At 53.6% G+C, this 24483-nt stretch overlaps 1 protein-coding gene across 7 annotated transcripts; it reads right to left on the bottom strand.

Annotated features, from left to right (window-relative positions):
- Positions 1 to 2445: 2445 nt before the first annotated feature.
- Positions 2446 to 17844, bottom strand: CSF3R (colony stimulating factor 3 receptor). 7 transcript variants are annotated; one of them, XM_084874344.1, is made up of 19 exons: positions 17702 to 17844; positions 15658 to 15726; positions 14700 to 14748; positions 14284 to 14372; positions 13364 to 13450; positions 10665 to 10964; positions 9655 to 9778; positions 9274 to 9461; positions 8168 to 8337; positions 7923 to 8076; positions 7744 to 7823; positions 7083 to 7296; positions 5925 to 6113; positions 5459 to 5560; positions 4678 to 4824; positions 4440 to 4580; positions 4167 to 4260; positions 3863 to 3944; positions 2446 to 3434 (listed from the first exon to the last, which is right to left on the bottom strand). In XM_084874344.1, the coding sequence occupies exons 5-19, from the start codon at positions 13428 to 13430 to the stop codon at positions 2964 to 2966; spliced, it is 2523 nt and encodes an 840-aa protein (XP_084730470.1). In that variant the 5' UTR covers positions 13431 to 13450; positions 14284 to 14372; positions 14700 to 14748; positions 15658 to 15726; positions 17702 to 17844; the 3' UTR covers positions 2446 to 2963. The 7 variants fall into 7 exon arrangements, with proteins under 7 accessions (XP_084730470.1, XP_084730468.1, XP_084730472.1 ...); XM_084874342.1 differs by lacking the exon at positions 14700 to 14748; XM_084874346.1 differs by lacking the exon at positions 14700 to 14748 and having other exon boundaries at positions 15658 to 15805; positions 17702 to 17831.
- Positions 17845 to 24483: the final 6639 nt, after the last annotated feature.

The following is a 24483-nucleotide window of genomic DNA, read 5'->3' as shown; positions in this document are numbered from 1 at the left end:
AGCAGAGGAGCGCCGAGCGGCTGATTGCAGAGGCGGCACTCGGTGATGACGTGCGCTGGCGCGAGCCGAGAGGTCCAGTTAGCGGTCGCTCGAGATGGGGGGCTTGGTGGTTGCCTGGCCGCGTTAGTGGTTAGTGTTGTGCAGTGCCGCATACACTCTACGAAGCCACTTTTCCTCGGGCACGCACCACGCCCTGCGTTTCTGACTTCGGCCCCGATTATTTTGGGGGTTTCCGTAGGGTCTGTTTAGCTTTCTCTCCCGAACCTAGTATTCATCCCCCCTCCCCCGCAGACACCCCTGGCGGCTTCGTAGCCTGGAGGTTAAGGTCGTTGACTATGGAATCAGACAGCTCTGGGCTGGAATCCTACCTCAGCCCTTTACTCGCCATGTGATTCTGGACAAGTCACCTAGCCTTTCTGGGTCACGGTGTACTCATCCATCAAAGGAGGATGGCAGTAGCAGTATATGTCTTTTAGGTTATTAGGATTAATTGAGGCAGTTGTGTGCGAAGCACCTGGTGTATAGTGAACATGCAATAAGTAGTAGCTGTGATAATATTTGTGAAATGTAAGGTCAAATCCAAATGAAAAGTAGGGAAAAGAAAATTTAATTCTCCCTGTTGCAGAAAGGAGAAAAGAATACTTGTTAATTGTGAATTCTTTCTGCCCTTTTGAAATGTGTGCACATTTTTAAAAAATATATATTTTATTGATTTTTTACAGAGTGGAAAGGAGAGAGAGAGCTAGAAACGTTGATGAGAGAGAAACATCGACCAGCTGCCTCTTGCACACCCCCTACTGGGGATGTGCCCGCAACCAATGTACATGCCCTTGACCGGAATCGAACCTGGGACCTTTCAGTCCACAGACCAAAGCTCTACCACTGAGCCAAACTGGTTTCAGCAGTGTGTGCACATTTTTTAAAAAGCTAAGTAAGCCTCTTGCCAGTGTTACAACCCAGGAATGCCTTTCTCTAGGACCTCGGAGCCATCTCTTTGAAATGCAGTCATTAAAGAGGATAGTGCTCCTGTCTCCCGCCCAGTTTCTGTGGGAGGCAGATGTTGTATTCATGCTAAACCTAGTAAAAGAACCAGGAGCCTTAACTTCAGCTAGTGCCTAGCTCCAAGTAGCAAACCTATATCCTCTCATAAAGATATGAGAAATTTATTTTTCTTTTGGACAAATGCAGTTAGCAAATACAGGTTACTACCCCATTGATCAGGTGACTTTAAAATGACCCCTGTGTGACAAATGGTGCTGTCAAGTCCTCTTGCTTAAGAACTAGTTATTGTTTATCTTGAGAAAATAGATGCATTAAGTCAGATCCACTTGGCTATATAAAAGAGTAAAATTTCTTTTTAAATGTATTTTTAAAAATTGATTTCAGAGAAAGGGAGAGGGAGAGAAAGATAGAAATATCAATGATGAGAGAGAGAGAGTCATTGATGGGCTGACTCCTGCCTGCCCCACACTGGGGATGTGGTCTGACCAGGAATCAACTGTGACCTCCTGGTTCATGGGTCAGTGCTCACTCACTGAGCAACACCAGCCAGGCAAGAGTATGATTTCTTCTTGTCTTTGCAATCCCTTTAGCTAGTTGCCTGTGGTACACACCACATTCTGGTTTTATGCTCATTCAGTAAGAAAACTGGTTTCTTCATTTTCTGCCTTTGTAGAGGAGTTTTTCTAGATTGGTGGGAGATTTCGTTTTGAATTATATTTCCCCAACAGAAGTTACTTTTTTCTTGAGGTCTGTATCTCTGTATTTTACTCTGTGATTCCCTCCAGATAACCCTGGCCACTATGTCTTAGGGGTCAGTTTTCAACTCTCCACTAAAATGGAGCTCTCTGAGAATGGACTAAGCCAGGGGTCTGCAACCTTTAAGACATAAAGAGCCACTTGGACCCATTTCCGAAGGAAAAAAAAACCTGGGAGCCGCAAAACCATTGCGACATTTAAAACAAATATAACACTGCATATATTGTTTCTTACCTTAATGCTATATACCGGACCATGCAGTTAGCTGTCAATCTGAAGAAAAAAAGGACTTTTTCACTTAAATGTAAAATATATTTTTGCAAATTAATAGCTAATTAAAATATTTAATTTACCTGGTTAATGGGATTTTTGCTCCTGAACCTCAGTGCACAGTGTCTGCACATCAGGGCTGTAAGACGTTACCTTCATTTTCACACAGGCTTGCAAGTTGTCGGAGCCACGGTAAAGCTTCAAAAGAGCCGCATGCAGCTCTGGAGCCGTAGGTTGCCGACACCTGGACTAAGCCAAGGCATTTTTGAGTCCCTGCTGCCAGTAGGGTTCTGGTTGAATGAATGAAGGAAAAAAAACCAACCAACCAACAATTCCAAGAGGTACAGACCCCCAGCCCCAACTGCCAGGACCCTGAAAAGAAAAAGAACAGAGACTCATGCACACACAAGATTTTCTTTCTTTTAAAAAAAATATATTTTATTGATTTTTTTTTTTACAGAGAGGAAGGGAAACGGATAGAAAGTCAGAAACATTGATCAGCTGCCTCCCACACACCTCCCAGTGGGATGTGCCCACAACCAAGGTACATGCCCTTGACTGGAATTGAACCTGGGACCTTTCAGTTCACAGGCCGACACTCTATCCACTGAGCCAAACCGGTTAGGGCAAGAGTTTCTTAAAATAAAACCAAATCAAATGGAACCATAAGCCAGTTGAAGAGACTGAAATGACAGGAAAGAGGCACAGAGGGCACTATAGTGGACAGGCCGGGGGGCCTTTAAAGTGGGAGGCCCAGCCCATGGATACTGGGCAATGGGGAGGGATGCTGGGGGCCTCAGACAGCGGGAAACGGAGCCTTTCTGCCTTTCCTGGAACAGGGTGGTTTTTTAGTGACAGGCTTTCTGACCCTCGCCTCCTCTCTGATGGCCCAAGCCTTTCAAGAGGCAGAGCCAGCTAGGGCATCCCAGAAAGCCCTAGAAGCTTTCTACCCCATGGACCTGGAGCCCCTGCAGGAGGGGGAAGTCAAGCAGTGGCCCAAAGACGCAGTCATCCTCCTGGTTGGGGACTAGAGGCTCTGGGGACCTTAGGGGGCTGGTCTGGAACCAGATATTCTCATAGGTCTTGGGGCTCGGGGTGAGGCCCCCCAAGAGGGGCTGAGTGGAGTCGCAGCGGATGTAGTCCACTGGTCCCGAGCCGCTGGGGCTGCCCATCACTTTCCCGTAAAGGACCTGGTCGCTGTTGCCTGACGGGGCCTGGGGCTGGATAGTAGATGCTCTTGGGTCCCCCTGGAGCACATAGGCCTGGACCAGGGCGGGAAGGCCACAGGTTCCTGAGCTCTCCTGGGCCTCCCAGGGCCCAGGCTTCTTCTCCTCCTCCTCCAGCACCGTGATCTTGGTGATGGGTGGCATGCTGGTGTCCCAAAGGCTGGGCAGCTGGTAGATCTCCTGGACACAGGACATGGGGTGAGGGCATGATTCATTTCAGATGTTCGCCCCAGCCACTGTCCCTTCCTGAGCTGGGTCAGTGTGGGGACCTTCCTGCGGCTGTCTGTTGAAACTCAAAGATTTGCACCTGCAAAGCGCCTCATAGGTTCGTGTGGTGCGCTATGTGCCATTCAGAATCATCTTGGTAAATCTCTGCAACAGTTCTGTGTGGGATTAGTCTCCTTTCACAGTGGGATGTCTGAGGCTTTGAAATGGGGTAGGGCTGGGATAAACTGGGCAAACTCAGGTCTGCTTTACTGCAGAGGGTGTGGATCTTGCTAGAAAGTGAAAGGAAGGCCTGAGTATTCATCCTCAGAGGGGCAGCTCTTCACTTTGAACGTGGGCCCACACCCCCCTGTCCCATGTCCCTCTTCCTCCAGGGTTCTCACCTCCGCGGGCGCGCTAGGCACCCAGGAGCCCAGGCTGCTGTGGGCTGGGTCTGGGACACTCGGCCAGAGGGAATTCTTCCTGCTGTAGAAGAGGGGGGCAGGTAAAGGTAGGACCAGGCAAGCCCTCCCATCTTTCCAGCCTGTCTCCCACCCATCCCCCGCAGCGGGAGGCATGGCTGCTCAGTGCAGAGAGGAGAAGGTGGGGGCCTGACTCCCAGACACGGGCCCTGAGGCCTGAAAGGCTGGGGTGGGCCTGCAGTTCCTTGTGGGGAGGGGTATCTGGGTGTCAGATCTCTCGATTCACCTGGGTCGGCAGCAGAACCGGGCAGCCCAGCAGAGGCAGATGAGCGAGAGCAGGAGGCCGGACAGGCCCAAGAAGATGTGCAGCTCGAAGTCCCCTGGGGTGAGGGGAAAGCCAGGAGAGATTAGAGTGCGTGCGGGTAAGGCTGGTCCTCCTCTCTCGGAGTAGGATCCACGGGCAGGGCTTGGTCTCCTCCCTCGGACTCTAAAAATGGAGAGCTTTGGTCTGAGGCACCCTCCCAACAGCCTTGTCTGGCCAGCCCCTTCCTCCCCTTACCTGGGGCCAAGGTCATCAGGGTGAGGCTTGTACTGTTGGTGGCCCCCACCCGGCTGGCAGCCATGAGGTGGACGTGGTACAAGCTGGCAGGCTCCAGGCCAGGGAGGACAAACTCGTGGGTGGAAGCATTAAGGACGGCGGCTGGGAGCAGAGGAGAATGGTCAGCCTGGGCCCCGATGCCGAGGCTCCCTCCAAGGCTGCGCCCTCCCGGGCGTTCCGGGGTTGAGGAAAGACTCACAGAAGGACTGGCCCTGAGCATTGGTCCAGAAGATGGTGTAGTGGGAAAGAGGGCTCCTCCCCAGCTCAGGGGCCGGGGGCACCCACTCCAGCTGGGCCCAGGTCTTGCCAATGTGCTTTAGATGCAGCTCTGGGGTGTAGGAGGGGGCTGCCGGGAGAGAGAGGTGCAGGTTGACAGGGCCAGGGGGGAGAGCCCCGCTGGACTTCTCGCGGCTCCTCAGACCCAAGAACAGACATACTGCGACGTGGGTGACACCAGAGTCCGAGGGGATGCCCACCCAAGCTTCATTTTCTCAGGGACTTGGACGAACCCCATCTACTGCTAACAAGTGGCCAAGTCAGGATCTGAACCGGGTTCTCTCTGACTCCAAAGCCTCACTCCCTGATTTCTACCAGGCCTGATCTTGTCCTACTCACTCTTCGATTTCTGCCACTCACTTTCCGAGTCTCTGCCAGGCCCTCTCTCTATTTCTACCTACCACACGTGACACCTTATTTCTGTCAGGACAATTGACTGAGTTTTGCCAGACTTGTTCCCTGAATTCCGCCAAACTCACGGCCTAATTTCTATCACCAAACCACCTGACTTCTTGGTAGCCGCAGGGGTCCAGTGTAAGCCAGGGGTGATCTTAGCGGGGGTCGGCGGCTGGGTTGGGGGAACCCTCCTTGGGCCAGAGGTCAGGAAGAAGGAAACACTTCCTCCTGGCCCTGGGGGGCGGGACCTGGGCAGGCCTTGAGACAGAGGAAAGGGGATTCTGAGAAGGGCCTGGTGGCTGACTAACCGGTCTCTTGGGAGTAGGCGTAGATGTGCTGGGAGGGTCCCGTGGTGTCCTGGTACAGGGCGGTCACGGTGATCTCATAGAGCTGAAAGGGCCGGATGTTCTCTGTGGAGAGAAAACGGGGAGGCACCCTGGTGAGGGGCAGCCTCTGCTGATGATCGGGAGCTAACCCCAGACCTCTAGTTGGGGCTAACCTAGGCCAGGCCTCTTCTTCAGGTCAGTTGGGAGGGGTAAGGAAGAAAAAGGGGAAGAGAGCTAGAAAGGTGGCACAGCCAGAGCTGTAGCAAGAGAGGATCCAGTTAGACTCTAAGAGGAACTTCCTGATTCAGAGGATATAAGGAGAGACCAGTGAAGGACCAAGAAAAGACTTGGGAATCTGTTTGTCCGGGGTGGTTCAGGTCGCCCCTGGCCCACTGCGTCCCCGTCTCCCAGCCCTGCCCACCCGCCCACTCCCCCAGGCCTGCCTCACCTTGTAGCAGGGTCCCTGCAATGCTTCCATTATGCTCCATTTTCCAAGTCATCTGGCTGTCGCTGGGGTTGGGGGGCCCCGGGCCCCATTCAATCACATAGCCCCGAGGCAGAGGGCTGGGGGGTTCCCAGCCCACCCAGAGGCTGTGAGGGTCTCGGACCACGGTATGGAGTCTGCCCAGGGGTGGGCCTGGAGACAGAGCAGGAGAAGATGGGATGAAGGTGAGAAAAAAATGCAGGCTCTAGAGCCCGAAGCCTGGGCCCAAATCCTGGCTTGGCTACTTAACAAGTCAATATCTGAGCCTCAGTTTCCTCATCTGTGAAATGGAAACGATGATAGAAGTTCCTCCCTTATCGAATCTTGGGGCAGAAGCGATGAGATGAAGTGGAACTCGTGTAGAGCTAACACTATGGCATTCTTGGTGTGTGCTAAGTAGAGTCCTTGATGTCTGCTAACAGTCCCATGACAGGGGCACTACCACTGTCCCCATCTTATCAATGAGAAAACAGACACAGAGAGGTGAAGTAACATCTGAGGCATGTAGCTAGGCAGTGGGAACATTAGCTATTGTCCCTGTTAGTCACACCTGTGAGGACCCATGTTCAGGGGAACCTGGGGGTGGTGGTGGCTGGTCCCTGGAGATTGGCCAATTAATTCAGGGACCGTGTAACAGTTGGAAAAATGTAGGGCTTTCTCTGCCATCTTCCTTGGCAGAGTGGACTGTGTGTGTGTGTGTGTGTGTGTGTGTGTGTGTGTGTGTAGGCACCACCATTGCTAACCTGGTTCTGGCTCCCGATAATAATAGCTAACACATACCGAACAGTTACTATGTGCCAGGCACATGCATTAACTAATAATCTCCACAACAACCCTTTGAGGTGGATGCTCTATCATCCCCATTGGCTACCGTGTTTCCCCGAAAATAAGACATCCCCTGAAAATAAGACCTAGCGCAACTTTGGGAGAAAAAATTAATATAAGACACTGTCTTATTTTCGGAGAAACAGGGTAGATGAGTAAACTGAGGCCAGGGAGGTTAAGTAACTTGCCCAGGTCACATCGTTATCAGGTGACAGGACTAGATTTGGACCCAGGCAATCGAGCCTTCACATGTCCATGCTTCACCGCCATGCTGCACTGGCTGCCGACCCCCTTTACCTGTGCTCTCCAAGAAGACCACTGGGGTCGGGGGGGAGGTCCCGGCGGGGTTATAGGCCACAAGGACTACCTCCTGGACTTCTGGAGGCAAGTGGAAGGTGCAGTTTAGCTCGGTGGTGTTGCAGAGGGGCGGGACTGCTCCAGCCTGGCCCGAGGCTCTCCGGGAGACCAGGTACCCTTGGATCTGCCCGCTGTCTTCCTCCAGGGGCATTGGCTGTGGTGGGCATAGGAGGAAAAAGATTGGGGGATGCACATCTCATCTTGAGTGCGGGGGTGGGGGGAAGGAAAAGGGGAGGGTGCGCTTCTTGATGGGGGGGTGGACCACAGGAGCTGAGTGTCCCCCCCCCACCCAGGAAGGCCAGCCTTCCTCCCTTCCTCCCTTCCTCCCTCTGCTGCCCTGTGACGGGTCCTAGGAGGGAGAGGAGGAAGAAGCAAGTTGGTGTGTGCAGCAGGCACTTAACAAGGAGTTAACCCTTTGCCATAGGTGAGTCCTGCCTTAGTATGTGCCAGGTAGATTCTTCAGTGTCTGCTAACAGAGACTTCTCCAGAAGTCTCCAAGGCACATGCAAAGTGCATGCAAATCACACACAAATGCATCCACGCCACCCAGAGCTGGTGGAGTCCTGAGCCCCGGCTCACAGGGGTGGCTTCAGAGAGTCACCTTCCAGAATAGCTGCGTGTCCACTGTCCTGCGGTCCAGCTGCCTCTGCCGCCACCACGTGTCCAGCCTGACGTTGGGGGCTGTGGATGGAGCGAGAGGAGGGGGTGCTGGTCAGGGAGGGCTTAGGAGGTGGGGACTGGGTCCTGATGGCTGCTGCCAGCCCCTCCCCACCAGTTTACCCCGTTGCGTGCTGGTCAGTTCCAGGCCGGGGCTCCAGTCACTCCAGTGGCCGGGCAGGGGCCAGCGGGAGCAGCGCATCTGCAGGGTGTAGGCGGTGGATGGGAGGAGCCCGCAGAGCTCATGCTGAAGGGTCTTGGAGGGCAGGGGGCCCACCTGGGGGAGGAAGGCGTGGCGCTGAGCCTGGATTCCTGTGCCCTTCGGGGCCACCCCCACCCCGGGCTCTTGGGGTTGCCCTCCACCTCACCAGGGTCCAGCCGGCTCCCCCAGGCTGTGGCTGGTGGCGCAGCTCACACTTCTGGTCTATGTACAGGGCTGGCTTCCATGACTCCCAGTGCAACTGTAGGCAGCCTGGCTGGGGTGGGGCCACCTCAGGGCTGGGGTCCAGGGCCCACAGGGTGGGGGGCTCCAGTTTTACTGCAGGGAGAGGGGTTGTCAGGTCCTTTCCCTTCCCCATCGGATAGGCCCTGCCTTAGCTCCCTCTTCTCCCTGTCTGTGGTTCCACTTTTCTCCCTGGGTCTCCATTCGAGGGGCCTTGTGTCTTTCTTTCTTGCTCTTTCTCTTCATCTCCATGCTACTGCGTTTCTGCGGGCCTGTCACTGTGTCTGTGTCTGTTTCTCTCTGGGTCTGTTTCACACTCTCACCCCAGGGTGCACTGGTTGTTCCCAGAACACTTTTCCTCCACAGCCTTGGATGCATTTGTGTGTGATTTGCATGCACTTTACATGTGCCTTGGAGACTTCTGGAGAAGTCCCTGTTAGCAGACACTGAAGAATCTACCTGGCACATACTAAGGCAGAACTCACCTATAGCAAAGGGTTAACTCTTTGTTAATAGTGTCTTGCTCCTTCATTTCTTTCAAGGATCTTTTCAAATGTCCCCTTCTCCGTGAGGTCTTCCTGACCACCTTACTGGAATAGCACCTGCTCCCCACCCCCAGCTCTCCCCCCTTCTCTGCTTCCATGTCCCCACCACGCTTATCATCAGCTCTCTGCCGTCTTATTTATTCTGCCCACTAGAAGGTAACGTTCCAGGGCAGGGTTTTTGCTCTTTTGTTCTCTGCTGCTTCCCCAGCACCCAGATCAGTGCCCAGCACTAGCGGGCATTTTGAGAAATCTGCCGAAGGAACGAATGCGTCTCCCCGTGTCTGTGTTTCTTCCACGTTTGTGTCTCCATAGCTCTGTCTCCAACTGCATCCCCCCTGGTCTCCGTCTCTCTCCTCGTCCTCCATCCCTAAGTCTTCCAGTGTCTGTCTGTCTGTCTCTGGGTCTGTGTTTCCCTCTCTGTGCCTCTCTGGGCCTGCCCTTTGCGGGAGCCTCTTCCCCGCACCCCCGTACCCAGGGCATCACCCACCAACGTCCATGGGATCCAGGCACAGCTGCGGGGACACGCTGGTCCCCAGCACATTCTCCGCCTGCACCCAGATGCCCATGCTCTGGTAGAGCCGCAGGTGTCTGCGTGGGATGGAGCAGCGGCTCTGCCCGCCCTCAGGCACGCAGTCAGGGATGGCTTCCTCCTGGTCCTGGCAGTTGCCCCGGCTCCTGCCAACAGGCCAGGCTTGGGTGTCAAGCAGAGGAAGAAAGCAAAGTTCCCTTCTCCCTCCCGTCTTTGTCTCTGTCTCCCTCATTCCCACAGTCCTACCCATGCCCCACCCCACAGTCCTACCCATGCCCCACCCCACAGTCCTACCATGCCCCATCCCAGGAGTGGGGCTGGAATAGAGACCTTACTCACTTGAAGCTTTTCAGGGTGAAGTTGGTAGTCAGGTGGGTGTCACGTCCTGGCTCCCACTGGCAGTTGAGGCTCTCGGTGGTGAGGTTCATGAGGCAGGACAGGTTATGGGGTGCGGCTGGAGGGTCTGTGCACAGGGTGGGGGAGTGAGGGCTTTGGGTGGGACACTCAGATAGCTCCCACCGGGACCAACAGGCTTCTTTCCCTGCTCTGGGTCATTCCCTGCTCTGGGGCCACGTTGTTTATTCGCCTGTCTCCATGCAGCTGGGTGGGGACAAGTGGGGGGGGGGGCACTGAGTTGCAGGCATGCACAGGGTCAGGCCTCACAGAGCCTCAAACCCCTCAGCTCCACCCCCTTTCACAGTGACAGGCAGGGTCTGGGTTCACTCTGGTTCTGCCACTCCTTTGCTGTGTGTTCTTGAAGTCACTTAACGGCTCTGTTTCCTCATCTGTAAAATGGGGATAATGGTAATGTACCTGCCCCCAGGTTACTGTGAAGGCGGAATGACTTATCTATGCACTATTATTGATTCTTACACAAAAACCTTGGTCTGTCTGTGTTTGTTTTTTTCTTATGCACTGGCTTGGCACAGACTCTATTCTTTGCAGCTTGTGCAGAAGGCTGAGACTGGGGAGGGGGAGAAGCTGGGAGCAATTCCAGCTGGTGGAGAATGTCTTCTCTGGACACAGCCTCCTGTGGCTGGGGAGCGGGGCTTACTCGGCGGCCATACTGAGTTACTACACTGGTTCTCAGGCCACACTGCCTGGCATAAATCTTTGCTCCATCCTAATTAGTTTGTGACCTTCATTCAGCACGTTACTTACCCTCTCTGAACCTCAGTTTTCTCACCTGTAAAACGGGGCCAAACAGCACTATCCACTGGTAGGGAAGATGACCTAATATCGAGCCCATAAAATGCCATTGAGCAAGAGCTCCAGGAAGAGTAATTCTTATTAGTAAATTTTTTTTGGGGGGGAGGGGAGGTGCCTTGGAGGCAGAGCAGGAGACTTACAGCCTGCCTGCAGCTCAGCCTGGTCCAGGATCTGCAGGCTGCTGCCCCAGCTCAGACAGCAGGAGAGAAGGGCCCAAGGGTCCTTGAGGTGGGGCAAGGTGATGGTGGATTCCAGGGTCCCATCGGGCAAGCGCTGCTGCCTCCCGCCGGGCTGAAGCTCTGTGCCCAGTCTCCACACAATCTGGGACTCTGGATCCAGGTGGCCGCAGGTGGTCCTGTTGATGACGCAGGAGGCCGTGATGGCGTCTCCCAGGCGGACGATGGGGGCTGAGACGCTGATGCGCCCGCACTGCTCCAGGCCTGGGATGGGAGAGAATGGGGCCGTGAGCGGCTCCTCCGCCTGGCAGAGCCAGGCCAGACGCTAGGCCTTTGTACTCTTCGACTCAGGGCCTCCCCCAGCCCAAGATGCGGGAGCTGGAGTGGGGTGCTGTGTTTGGGACTGTGAGAGGCTCTTGGGGGAGGAGACAGAGACGGTGGTGTGTGCATAAAAGTGTATCAACCGGCTGTGCAGGGAAAAACCCGTCCTGATCTGTAGTACGGGCTGCTTTCCCTGGTGGAATATTCCCACCGCGGCTGATGGCAAGCTGCCAGTGTGACACCCCGAATGGGAACTTGGGGAGAGTTGTGCAGTTAGCGTCTGCAGGCCCCAAGCGTGGTGAAAGTGGTGCTGAGAATGATAAGAGGCCCCCAGCTGCAACCACGGCCGCCTTTTCAGAATTCAGACCTGGTTGTTTCCGCACCTCGAGCTCAGCGCTGCAGGGGCACGTGGCTGCTCCGAAAGGCAGTATGGTGGACAGGGAGGACCGAGGCTGTTGGAGCTAGACTGCCTAGGCTTAGAGCCTGGTCCTACTGCTTGTTAATTATGTGACCCTGGTATGGAAGCATTGGGTGTGATCACGTGTGTAAGGCACTTAGAACAGTGAGTGTTTGCTGTCAGGATAAAGACTCAGAGCCTCTCACAGCCCACCAGGCCTGGATCCTGCCTAATCCTCCCACTTCCAGTTCAGACCGCATTCTCTCAGCTCTGGTCACCCTGGCTTCTTGCAATTCCTTGAAAATGCCAGGCTTACCCTAACCAGTTTGGCTCAGTGGATAGAGCGTCGGCCTGCGGACTGAAGGGTCCCAGGTTCGATTCCGGTCAAGGGCATGTACCTTGGTTGCGGGCACATCCCCAGTAGGAGGTGTGCAGGAGGCAGCTGATCAATGATTCTCTCTTAGTGATGTTTCTAACTCTTTATCCCTCTCCCTTTCTCTCTGTAAAAATAAATCAATAAAATATATTTTAAAAAATACCAGGCTCTTCAATATCAGCATATTTGCACCTGCTGTTGCTTTTTGAGGGGCTCTTTTCCTCCCACCCCTCTTTTCCCTGGTTAACATTTATACATCTTGGATGTAACCAGACCAGGCCAAGCCCCCTGAACTTTCCCAAGCTCTTATCCTTCATATTTACAGCCATGTGATTATTTGTCTGTCCCCTCAGCTAGAGCAGCGGTTCTGTGAGGCCAGAGACCTCGCTGTTTCGCTCACTGCTGTATTCCCAGCGCCTCGCAGAGTAGCCCGAGGTGAACACGTATAGAATAAAGCTCTGCGCTTTGCCCACCATACCCCCTCTCCTCTCTCAGGGGTCCTCTGCCCATTTTCCTGATGGGGATGTCGAGGCCCTACGAGGAGGAACAATTTGTCCAGGGTCACAACGCAAGTTTGTGCGACTCCTGGCACTTCTTGGACGCAGAATTTTGGACTGGAAGGAGTCTTGCAAAACTGTTTACTTCAAGGCACCACCCGATGCTATGTCTTCTTCAGCAGGGCCAGCGTCCCTGTTTGTCTATGGCCTGCCAGCTAAGAAGGGCATTTATATTTATATTTTATTTTATTTTAAAAAATCTTTATTGTTCAAATTATTACAGAGAGGAAGGGAGAGGGACAGAGAGCCAGAAACATCGATGAGAGAGAAACATCGACCAGCTGCTTCTTGCGCACCCCCCACCGGGATGTGCCTGCATCCAAAGTACATGCCCCTGACCGGAATCGAACCCGGGACCCCCCAGCCGGCAGACCGACACTCTGTCCACTGAGCCAAACCGGCTTTGGCGGTGTTTACATTTTTAAAGGGTTAAAACAAACAAAACCAAAACCCAAATAAGAACCTGCCGCAGAGACTGCCCGTGGCCTGCAAAGCCTGAATGTTACTGTCGGATGGAGTTTGCCAAGCCCTGCTGTGCAGCATTGCTGTCGATCTGGGCATCAACTTGGACGCCCCCAGAGATGGGAGGGTCTTCACCTCTCAGGACAGAGTTTCTGCAGGAGGAGGGCTCTGCCTGGGCTTCCTTATTTCAGGATGAAACCTACCTCCTGGGGCTTCCGCCCTCATCCCTCTGCTGCCCGTGAAGACTGCACAGAAGCCAGAGGCTCCTCTGACAGCCTGGCAGAGATCAGCACAGCAGAAAGGTCTGCCACCCCCCACCCCTGGCCTTTTCCAGGCTGACCAGCTCAGTGCCCTCACCATTCCTCCCGGGGGGCGGGCTGCAGAAGTCCGTGATGGGAGCCCAGCTACCCTGCACCTGTGGCCCAGTCTCATTCTCTTGGGGTTCTTTGGGATCCCCAGGGGCCGTGCGGGAACAGGCTTCTCCCTGCCACCCTGAAATCTCTCCCTGTAGCTCCCCTCCCGCCGCAGCACCCGCCCCGGCCACACTCACTTCTGGGGAGCAGCAGGATGATCAGAGCAGCTCTGGCCAGGCTCCAGGTTCCCAGCCCCACCACCATCGTGCCAGCTTGCTGTTCACCTGGAAGCAGAGGGGCACAGTTAGGGCCTTGGACTTGGGAGTCAGAGCGGAGCTCAGTGCTTTTCTGCCGCAGGGCGGCTCTGGCTAGGTTACTTGACCTCTTTGAGCCTCCGTTTCTTTGTCTGTAACATGGAGGTAACAGCCTATACTACTCCACAGGGCTTTGAGAAGGAGCCTGGCACACGGGAAATGACTGTAAGTGACAGGCCTTCCAGAGAGAGCAGGGGAAGGAGCAGCAAGGAACAGCATTTCCTCCTTCCCTGGGTTTCCCCTCGCCCCTCACAACGAGGAGCCTGAGATGCGGCTTGCATGCGGGCCATCTATTTTAGGAAGGTCCCAGGGACAGAGCGAGGGAGTAGGGGGAATGAAACAGGTAAGAAGGGAAAGCCAACACAAGGACTGCAGAGAGCTCCTGGGAAGGCACATGGGCATTTCTTTAAACTGTCCGCTGAATCCAGGGCCGTAGGCAAAGCCACGCCCTGGAAACACACTCTGCCAAAAGGCAGAAGTGTTGTCAGCCTGACTTTCGTTTCTGCCCAGATGCCTGGGAATATGAGCCGGGCCCACCATAGAATTAGAATAATCTTCTTTGTCTTGGCTTTTAGTAAAACTTCCTGTTTTCCTTGCTGTATAAAATAAACATGCCTTATGGGCTCAGAGTCACCGTCTCTCCATCAGAAGAGGGCAGCGGTCCCACCCGGCCCCAGCTTTTTACTTCTATCTCTGTGTCTGTCTTTTTCTTTCATTTTCTCAATCCCCAGCCGCCCTTCCTCAGGAACTGGACTGCTCTCTGGACACGGAAAAGAGAGAAATATTTACAAAGGACATGTCACCTCTGTGGATAACCAGGACTCAATCCTGCTGGAACTTTCCAAGGAGCCGTGCACATGCCTCAGAACTGTCCACCCCAGGGACGGTTTACCTTTGAACGGGAGGGAGGTTGGGAACACTCATGCATCGACGCCTGTCCCCATTGGTCTAGGGATGTCCCTTGAGGTATTAACTGCCTGGCACATCCAGGTTGCACATGCATGAGTGTGAGGCAGGTTCTGCCGGGTGAGTCATGCCAGAGGTGTCTGAGATGTTCCCCGGCAGAGAGGGACAGCTCCCTGGGGCAGCTGAGGCCAGGGGCTGTCAGGCTACACCTGTGGGAAGCTGGCTGCCATGGCAATGGCTGGAGGGAAAGGTGGGCTGAAAGGTGGGACACACCGGGGTGTCACCCCCCCCCCCCCCAATTCTGGGCACAGACCTCTGGAGGCCTTCTGGGGCCAGGCGTCCTGTAGTCATGGCGACAGTGCCTGGGTGGAGGGAGCATTGGTTCCAGTCTCAGGAAGAATGCCTGGGTGGGCTTCTACCTAAACCTCCACTTGATCCCATTGGGGTGTGGGGGCCAGACTCCTGATTCTCCAGCACTAATGGACACTGGGTGGGATTCGCTGACCAGCCAGCACGCACATTCACAAAAACATAGGTGGTGCCCCAGCAGATCCTCTGTGCTATGAGGGCGAGAGCTTCTCTCCCTCCCACACAGAGGTGTGACTAACTGCCCAGATACCCAAGGCTCTTTCCGCTTGTAGGGGCCTTAAGAACCCCCAGGCTCCCTACAGGTATCACAGTAGCATGATACCAGGTGGCCGGCCCGCACTAGGACCTGGTAACTGGAGAAGAGCTGGATTTCAGCCTCCGCCTGCCCCTCAGCCCTGCAGCTTTGCGGACAGCTGTTCAGAGTGCCCCAGTCTACCACTCAGTGATGGGCAACCTTCTTCCTAGACCACATCGGTTTGATTACCCCTTCTCCCCCATCCCTCCTCCCACTCCTGCTGGGGAAGATTTAGCTTCTTAGGCCCAGGTTTTGGGACACTGGTTTCCATCTCCATCTGCTCCCCAGCCCTGCTGCCCCAGCAGGCTCAGCTTCAGGCCCAGCCTGTGGCGATGAGGGACCCTTTCACCACTGGCTCGTGCTCAGAGTGGGCCACCGACCCGCAAACCCCACGAGGCCAGTCATCCTTCCCCCTGGGCTGCTGGGTACTGGGACCCTGGCATCAGTCCCTGGTCCCCCAGGGCAGCCTGGGTGCCTCCTCGCCCCCGTGGGTGAGAACTGGGGCCCGTGGGAACCGGGGCTCCTCGCTTGGGGTCAGTGTACGGAGAGGTTGGGAGCCCAGCTGTGAGTCAGACCAGCTGGCCTGAACTACAGCTCTGCCACTTACCAGCCTTGTGACCTTGGACAAGTTACGTCCCGAGCTTCAGTTTCCCCATCTGTGAAGGAGTTTCCCCATCTGTGAAGGAGGGATAAGAATAGCACCCTCTTCTCGGGGTGGTGGTGAGGATGAAACAAGACGACCCTGATAAAAACACCTGGCGCAGAGCCGCCGGGAGAAAGAACTCAATAACCACGTTGTTTTCACTACCTCATGGAACACAGGAGGGCTTAGCGCCCCTCCCCCGCCCGCAGGCTGCGTGGTCACAGCCTCCTGGGATGGCCACCTTGTTTTGTCGGTGTCATGCTGCATGGCCTCAAGGCCTCATTTCTGGGTCCCCTACTTCCAGCTCCTTGGCACCCCCTTTCCCCACCCCCCAAGTCTCCCTTTCGCTCCAGCCATCTCCACTGGGCACTCTTGGCTCTTTCTGGGTCCCAGCACACCCGCTACCCCGGGAGCCCTGCACCACACCCCCTCTTTCTGCTTCCCTCTCCTCTCCCTCCCTCCACCTTCTCCAATTCCCACCCCTCTCCCCTGTCCTTTCTACTCCAGTTCACTGGGAGGTGTTTCTATGGCAGGAGGATGAGAGGGAGGAGGGAGCTGGGAACCAACAGAGGGAGAGGCCTTCCCAGATGTGGTTCAGAGAGAGACCGAGGCAGAGAGTGAGAAAGTGAAATTCGGCCGAATCCTGTTTGGCTCAGTGGATAGAGTGTCAGCCTGCGGACTCAAGTGTCCCGGGTTCGATTCCGGTCAAGGGCATGTACTTTGGTTGTAGGCACATCCCCAGTAGAGGGTGTGCAGGAGGCAGCTGGTTGATGTTTCTCTCTCATCGATGTTTCTAACTCTCTATCCCTCTCTCTCTCTCTCTCTTTTTTTTTTTTTTAAAACTAATTTTCCTCTTTTTTTTTTTTTAAAAAAAAAAAATAAATATATTTTATTGTTTTTTTTACAGAGAAGAAAGGATAGGGATAGAGAGTTAGAAACATCAATGAGAGAGAGAGAGACATTGATCAGCTGCATCCTGCACACCTCCCACTGGGGATGTGCCTGCAACCACGGTACATGCCCTTGACTGGAATCGAACCTGGGACCTTTCAGTCCGCAGGCTCATGCTCTATCCTCTGACTCAAACCAGTCTCGGCTCTATCCCTCTCTCTTCCTCTCTGTAAAAAAAAAAAAAAAAAAAAAAAAAAAAAAAAAAAAAATCAATAAAATATATTTTAAAAAAAGAAAAGAAAAGAAAAAGAAAGTGAAGTTACGCAGGGCAGACCCAGATGATGGAGATAGACAGGCAGAGGAGCCGCTGAGAGTCGGGGAGCCAGGAGCCCAAGAGACAAGGATGTTGACACACAGACGGAGGCACTTGAAGACTGAGAAGCAGTCTGATACCCACGAGAGTTTAAGAGTTTAAAAAAAATATATTTTATTTATTTTTCACAGAGAGGAAGGAAAAGGGATAGAGAGCTAGAAACATCGATGAGAGAGACACATCGACCAGCTGCCTCCTGCACACCCCCCACTGGGGATGTGCCCACAACCAAGGTACATGCCCTTGACCGAAATTGAACCGCAGAATGACGCTGTATCCACTGAGCCAAACCGGTTTCGGCAAGAGTTTAAGATTTAAAGTCAGGAAAATGTGAGAGACAGAGAGAGGCAGACAGAGAGAGGCTGGAGCCAGGGCAAGCCAGAGCGGTGCTGGGGGGAGAGAAATGGAGAGTGAAATAGATGAGGTGGAGACAGAGAGAGGCGGAGACACACCTCCAAGAGGCAGAGGCGTGAGAGGGCTCACCATGAGGCCCTTCCCTGAGCCCCGCTGTTTGCGATGCCCACCCCCACGCGGGGACATCTCTGGGAAGAGAGACTCAGTGCTTAGGGTCCCTGGTCCAAGGGACAAACCTTAAAGGCAGGAGCTCTGGTCCCAGGCCTAGGGGCCCTGAACGCTGGCACTTGGCAGAGCTGGGGGAAGTAGGGGGGTGGGTGGGGATGGCCACAGCACTCTAAGCCCCAATCAAGGCCAAGGCTCAGCTCTCCCTGGGGGTCCCCTACTCACTGCTGGACCCTGCAGTGCCGCCTCCTCTGCCACTGCTGTCGCCTGGCCTCTGGGTCTCCGCTCTCTTCTGCAGGCAAGTTCCTGAAAACAGCGCTGTCTGACTTCTCTCCGCAGCCTGTCGTTAATGGCTCCTGGCCTCTGACAGACCCAGGGGCTGTGGATTGCAACACCTGCCCAGCCTCCTTCCCTCCCTCGCCCTGTTGCTGCGGCCCAGGCAGCCCCTTCCTCCCAGGAAGGAGCCTGGGAGGGAAGCTGGTGCGGCCGGGCAGCCTTCCTGCTCTGGGGGTCTTAAAGGGGCCGGGGGATGTGGCAACCATGTCCCCCTCCTCTGGCTCCGGATTTCCTGACCTCAAAGCTCTGAGGCCCGGCCAGCCCAGGCTCCAGCGCCGCTGGGTGCCATTCCCTGTCCCTTGCCTTGGGGAGCACCGCTCAGAACAGACCCTGGCTGGAAGGTTCCCTCAGCTCTGAGCCTCTCTTTGGCACCAGCCTTGGGGCCCCGATCCTCACAGAGCTCAGGGGCAGCCCCCAGGCTACAGGGCAGTTAGCAATGCAGCACCTTCCTCACTGCTCCGCTCTTCACCGCGTATTCCCTGCCATTGCCTGTGGCCAAGCAGAGGAGAAACGGGGACTCTGGGACCCCAGAGGGAAGACCTGTGAGCTTCAGGGTCTTTATAGGCTCGCCAGAACCTAGTCATGTTTACTCACAAGGATTCTGCCAAACGGACTTTTTTTTTTTTTTTTTTTGAGGGAGTGGAATAGACTACATCTTATTTTTCTCATTGTCTCTATCCATGATTTCTCTGCAATTGCTTATAATTTTCTGTTCATAGTTTATTGGATTTATGACCCAGGAAGGTTAGGTTTCAACTGACTAGCAGAGTGTCCCTAACAGGATTCTTTTAGAAAAAATGGGCTCTCTGAGTCTGGTGTGAGGAGGTAGACCTGGGCCACAGTTTTGGTTCCAGATAGAAATACCCAACTGTCTGCGGTTACTTCCCCAAGATGTCCCACAGGCCCCTGCAGGCTCAGCAAACCCCATTGATTCTTCGTTCAAAACAGAACCAGAATCCTGGGTAGACAGATACTCACTGTAAAGCTCAACGTGGCTCTGTTTGGATATTTTCATGATAAATAGTTGGGAGATATAAAATATCACACAAACCTAGATTATTGCAACGGCCCCCTCCCAGGTCTCCTTCTTCCATTCTTCTTCGCCCCTCCACCTGTTTATTAAAGTTCCATCAGCAGCCCGTGCAGTGCTGATCAAACAGAAGCCAGTTCCCACCATCCACTGCCCAAACCCCCAGTTGGTCCCATCTCACTCAGAGTCAAAGTCAAACCCCCGTCGATGACCTGCAAGGCCCTATTCAACCTGGAGCACTGCCATTTGCTCCCTGATCCTTCTCCTATAATTCTCTCCCTTTCTGCTCCGCTCAGCCATTCTGCTTTCCTTGTTGTTGCTTGAACTTGTTAGGCTCCCTCCTGCCTCGGGGCCTTTGCACTTTCTGTTTCTTCTGCCTGGACTCTTTCCTCCAAAATACAATGATATGGGTCACTCCCTCCCCATCTATTCGTCATTGCTCAGAAATCACTGATGTAAATATTTCTCTCTTTCCCGTGTCCAGTGTGGCTAGAGAGTGGGTCCAGTTCCTGAGCAGAGGAGCTGGGGATTGAGAAATAAAAGAGACAAGACACAAAATGGAAGGAAAAAGCTGGGAACCGGGTGGGACTGCTGCCCTCTTCTGCTGGAGAGACAATGACTCAGAGTTGATAACAGCATGTTTATTTTATGCCTGCAGATACCAGGAAGTTTCACCAAAAGTCAAGACAAATTATTTGCATTGTTGAGTAGACTTGAGCATTCCTGGTGCTTGACTGGATTTACATATCAAAACCCACTATCCCACACCTGGGCTGATAGCACCCTTGCCTTTTTGGCAAAGCATGTTCCCAGGGCGTGGCTTTGCCTGCAGCCTTGGGTTCAGCTGACAATTTAAAAAAATGTCCATGTGCCTTCCCAGCCGCTCTCTACTTACCACTTTCTCATCAAGGATTTCCCACCGTTTCACAAAATTGCAAACCCCTACTCCTCACTTCTTCCCACCCTATATCCCTTTTCACCATCTGACATCGGTTGCCCCTGTCCTCATCTCCCATTAGAATGGAAGCTCGGTGAAGGCAAGGGTTTTCGTCTGTTTTGTTTACAACATTGAAATTTGGTAGCGATCATACTTGGGTAAAAACTGCTGTTTGAATTTTAACCTTGCTATCTGACTTCGACCTTCGATTACTTGCTTAAACAATAGGGTAGTTACAGGAGATTGACTCCCACTGACTCAGTAGCTTCAGGGGTAGAAACTATAGATAACCTTTAGTTCTGCTTTTGTATTATGGGCGAGATAGGGCCACATTCCAATGTCCAGCAGGGTGTGACTGGGAGCCAACCCTGTGGGCTGTCCCCAGTCTTTAGAATTTAGTCTTTAGGATTTAGGAACAGACAACTGATTGGCCAGTTCTTTGTCCTGAGGGGCCAATCAGGGTTAGCCGAGGCAGTGACATCACCGACCTGAATAAAACTCCTGGACTGGGCGAAATTCGCTCTCTTCCGCCATGCTGCCGGCATGAGTGGGATAGCCCATGCTAGCATGGAGATGGCTCTTTTGTTTATTGCATCGGACTCGGCTCCCTGGTGGTCCTTGGGGATCACGAATTCGTCTGGTATCCCCAGCCAGGACCATGAGGGACCCCGGTCCGGAGAGCCAGACTGGCCGCGGTAGGTGTGTGTTTGTCTGTGTTTTTGTGTGAGTGCTCTGGAGGGACTGCCCCTCCATCGGGGCTCTTGCCTGGGTGTTTGCCGGCTGCTGCGTCAGCCAAGGTTTGAGCCCGGATTCGAATCTGTAATAAATTCTAGCATGCTTAATCAAATTGGCTCCGGTGGTCCATCTCTTGGGGACTCGCTTCGTAACAAACATTATCTATTGCTTATACAACACTGCCTGCCCCACAGGGAGCCCTCAGTTCATATTTGTTGAATGGATGGGTTGACTGGATGCATCTTCCTTTAATTCACCAAACCTATTCCCAACCCCCACCTTCTTCACCTTGGTAAATGAGCCCACTATCCCCATTCCCCCAAGCCATCTGACCAGGGACTCAGGAGTCATTCCTCACACCTCTTCTCCCTACTCCCACATCCAATCTGTTCAGAATAAAGGAGAATGGGTGGGCCTTTTTGTTCATCATTCAGAAAACATGGCCTAGAGCGGGTGCAGGGGTACAGTGGTTGCAAAAGCAGCTGCGGTTCCTGCCTTACGGAGCTCTGTCTTGTCCACGTCGCTGAGTCCATCTCTCCTCCTTGCCTCTGTCAGGTCTCCGCATCCTTCCTCTGGGTGTGCCAGCTTGCCCGCAGGGCTCCTCCAGCCCTGCCTCCCTTTGCTGCCTCATCTGCCTCCATTTCCCCAGGTGGACACTTCATGCTCTAGGTATGCTTTCCATGTAGAATTTGCTTGTTCCCCTGCCTGCCTCAGGCTCTGGAACACTGTTCTGGCTGATCCCATCACCTCCGGCTGGGCTAGCCAGTCCTGCCTCTGACACAGCTCAGACATCCAGCCTGCTGAGCGTTCTTCCTGTGAGCCTGCGGTGGGCCGTGGGCTGCCTGCCTCCTCCACGAGACTGTGAGCTCCTGGAAGGCAGAAATCATATTCCCATCTCTGCCTCCAGCCTCCGCACAGGGCAGGCCACACAGGGCACTCTCAGTGCATGGCTACCGGGCTGCGGAATCTTGGAGAAGCTGTTGGTCCTCTCTAAGCCGTTTCCTCCTCTGCCACAGGGATAATCACTCCTCCTGCGGGGCTTGTGAGAATTCAATGAGCTACGGGAGCCTTGCACACTAACCAGCACAGAATAGGTGTTCAATAAAAGCCCTTTCTCTTTTACCCGCTGCATACATCATTCAATATTTCAGAACGAAATTTTCCTGTTCGCATCTGTGCCTCATTCTCCACTGCCGGCCTGCACCAGGAAGTGGAGCTGCAGCAGCTCAAGTGAAAGTTAGATTTAAGGAAGAACTTTAAAAAAAAAAAAAAAAAAAAAATTATTGATTTTTTTTTTTTTTTTTTTTTTTTTTTTTTTTTTTTTTTTTTTTTTTTTTACAGAGAGGAAGGGAGAGGGATAGAGAGCTAGAGACATCAATGAGAGAGAAACATCGACCAGCTGCCTCCTGCACACCCCACACCGGGGATGTGCCCGCAACCAATGTACATGCTCTTGCCCGAAATAGAACCTGGGACCCTTCAGTCCGCAGACCGACGCTCTATCCACTGAGCCAAACCGGTTTTGGCTAGGAAGAACTTTTTAAAGGGAGAGTCATTAGTGTGCAGAGAGGTTAAGAGCAGAGGCTAAGGAGTCAGTCTGCTTGGGTTTGCCACATGCTAGCTGTGTGACCCTGAGCAAGTTGTTCAACCTCTCTGAGCCTCAGTTTCATCATTTTAAAAATGACAATAATAATAAAATTTGCTTCATGGGATTCTTGAGAGAAATGGGGGACATTATGCATGTGAGGCCCTTTGGGGCAGGCCAGACACATAGTACATGCTCACTAAATGTTTACTCTGGTGAGCTGAAAAGCAGGAGACGGATGTGGAGTCATCCCCTCCACACCCCTCCAGTGTCTGCTTTGTGGATACTTCCTCCTCCACCTCTTCTGCCCCACCCCCTCCTCCACTGGACAGGGTGTCCTCTGTGGGCTGGAAACCCCACAGAGGGCCCTGGGAGGGAACCCCATTCTCAGCAGCCCTGCGGAGGGTCAGGTCGCTTCAGTTTCTGTTATTGCCCTGACAGGTGGGGCTGCTGGGCGGGTCGAGGGGCCCCCTGTTCTGGAGGAGGCCGGCCGGGTGGGCCAGCCGGGGTGAGCATCCGGAAGTGGTGGCTGTGCTCATCCAGCAGGGGTAGGTCCGGCTGGGATTCTCTGTCGGCTGAGATTGTGCAAACAGGTCATTGTGCAAACATGCCCCTGAGTGTGACCTCGATTGTGTAAACAGGTGTTTACTGGAGGCCGCCTGGCTTGGGCTGCCAGCTTACAAAAAGCGTCCGAGCTGTGAGTCAGAAAGAAACCAGAATCTAGATATTCATTCTTCCTCGAACACACCCCGGATGTTCTGCCTCCTGGCACAGGCTGTTTTCTCTGCCTGGGGTGCCCTCCCCTGCCTCTATCTCTACTGATTCAATTTTATCCATTCCTCAAGGCTCAGAAAAACAGCGCTCAGTCTTTCTCCATAAGTTTCTTCTCAGGTGCAGTCAAGGCCTTTGATGCACACCTCAAGCCACTGGTCATGTTTTACCTTATGGCCCTTTCTAGGCTGTGAGCTCCCTGGGGACAAGGGTCTTCCTTTATTCTCCTTTGAAGGGGTAGGAAGCTGAGGCCCAGAGAGGGAAAGTGACCAATCCCATGTCACACAGCCAGTTTGCAGCAGCTTGGGCTCTAAATCAGATCTCTGCACGTGCTGTCACAATCACCACCTCTCTTTTATACCCCAGCCACCTCTGACCCTGGATCTTTACTCCAGGCCCTGGGGGGAGCTGGGACTCCAGCTGGAACTTGAGGGGTGGGTGGGATTTGGACAGAGGAAGGAAGGGTGTTTTGGGCAAAGGAACAGCAGGAGACAAGGCACGGAGGCCGGGATGGGAAGAGTAAGCATGGAGGCCATTAAAGAGGCAGGAGGAGGAAGCACAGGCCTGGGAATGCTGGGGTGGGGATAGGTAGGGGCAAGCCTGGATTTTAGACCCAGAGATGACATTGACCCTGCATGACCTTGGACAGCCCTGCCTCTCGGATTCTCATCTCCCCCTTGGTACTGTTGTGGGGTCGAACCCTGGGTTCAAAATAAGACCACTGGAGGCTGATGATTGATTAAAAAAAGCAGGCAAGGATTTATTGAAAAACTGGCCAGGAGGGCCGCAAGAGCACCACACGCAGGTGGACTCCACACGACGGCACTGTTGCAGGTGTAGGCAGTCCTTTTAAAGGCCTAAACCACAAGAATTTTCCTTTGTTCTAAATTCTAAATTCTAAATTCTAAATTCTAAATTCTAAATTCTAAATTCTAAATTCTAAAGGCTGGGAACAGCCTGCAAGGTTGTTCCCAGTCACATCCTGCTGGACATTGGAATGTGGCCCTATCTTTTGTGAAAGCATAGTACAGAAGCAGAGCTCAGCGGTTAGTCTCTAAAGGCTATCTACAGTTTCTACCCCTGAAGCTACTGAGTCAGTGGGAATCAATCTCCTGTAGTTCTAGTCCCAGGCACAGGAAAATTGCCTTAGCCTCCAGGTCTCCACCTGGAAGCTGAGGTAACTATCCTGCGTTTAATCAGGTGCAGGAGACAGACTAGAGGGGTTAAAATTCAAACAGCATTTTTTACCCAAGTATGGTTGCCACCATATTTCAGTACTCGACAGATTACCCAACCCAAACAGACCCCCAACTGAACTCCTCCACATTTTCTCCTGAAAACTTGCTTTTCCATCCTGGCGAGTGGGATCCGAAAACCTGGACTTGACCTGGACTTCTCCGGTCCCCTATGCCCCACATTCAGCCTGTTGCCCTCCCTGCGGATTCTACCCTCTTTCTCCCACCTCACTGTCTTCACAGCAGTCAGGCCGCCATTGTGTTCTTCAGGGTGACCCAGGGCCCTCCTCCTGGTCTCCCGGACTTTTGTCTCTGGGTTACCGCCCTTGCTAAACTCAGCCAGAGAGCTTCTTCCAAACACAGGTCCTAGTGTGTCAC

This window comes from Pipistrellus hanaki (genome assembly GCF_964339955.1).
Source record: "Pipistrellus hanaki genome assembly, chromosome: 2".
NCBI classification, from domain to species: domain Eukaryota; kingdom Metazoa; phylum Chordata; class Mammalia; order Chiroptera; family Vespertilionidae; genus Pipistrellus; species Pipistrellus hanaki.
Note: the sequence above shows the minus strand (reverse complement) of the source record. Positions and strands in the feature narration are given on the sequence as shown.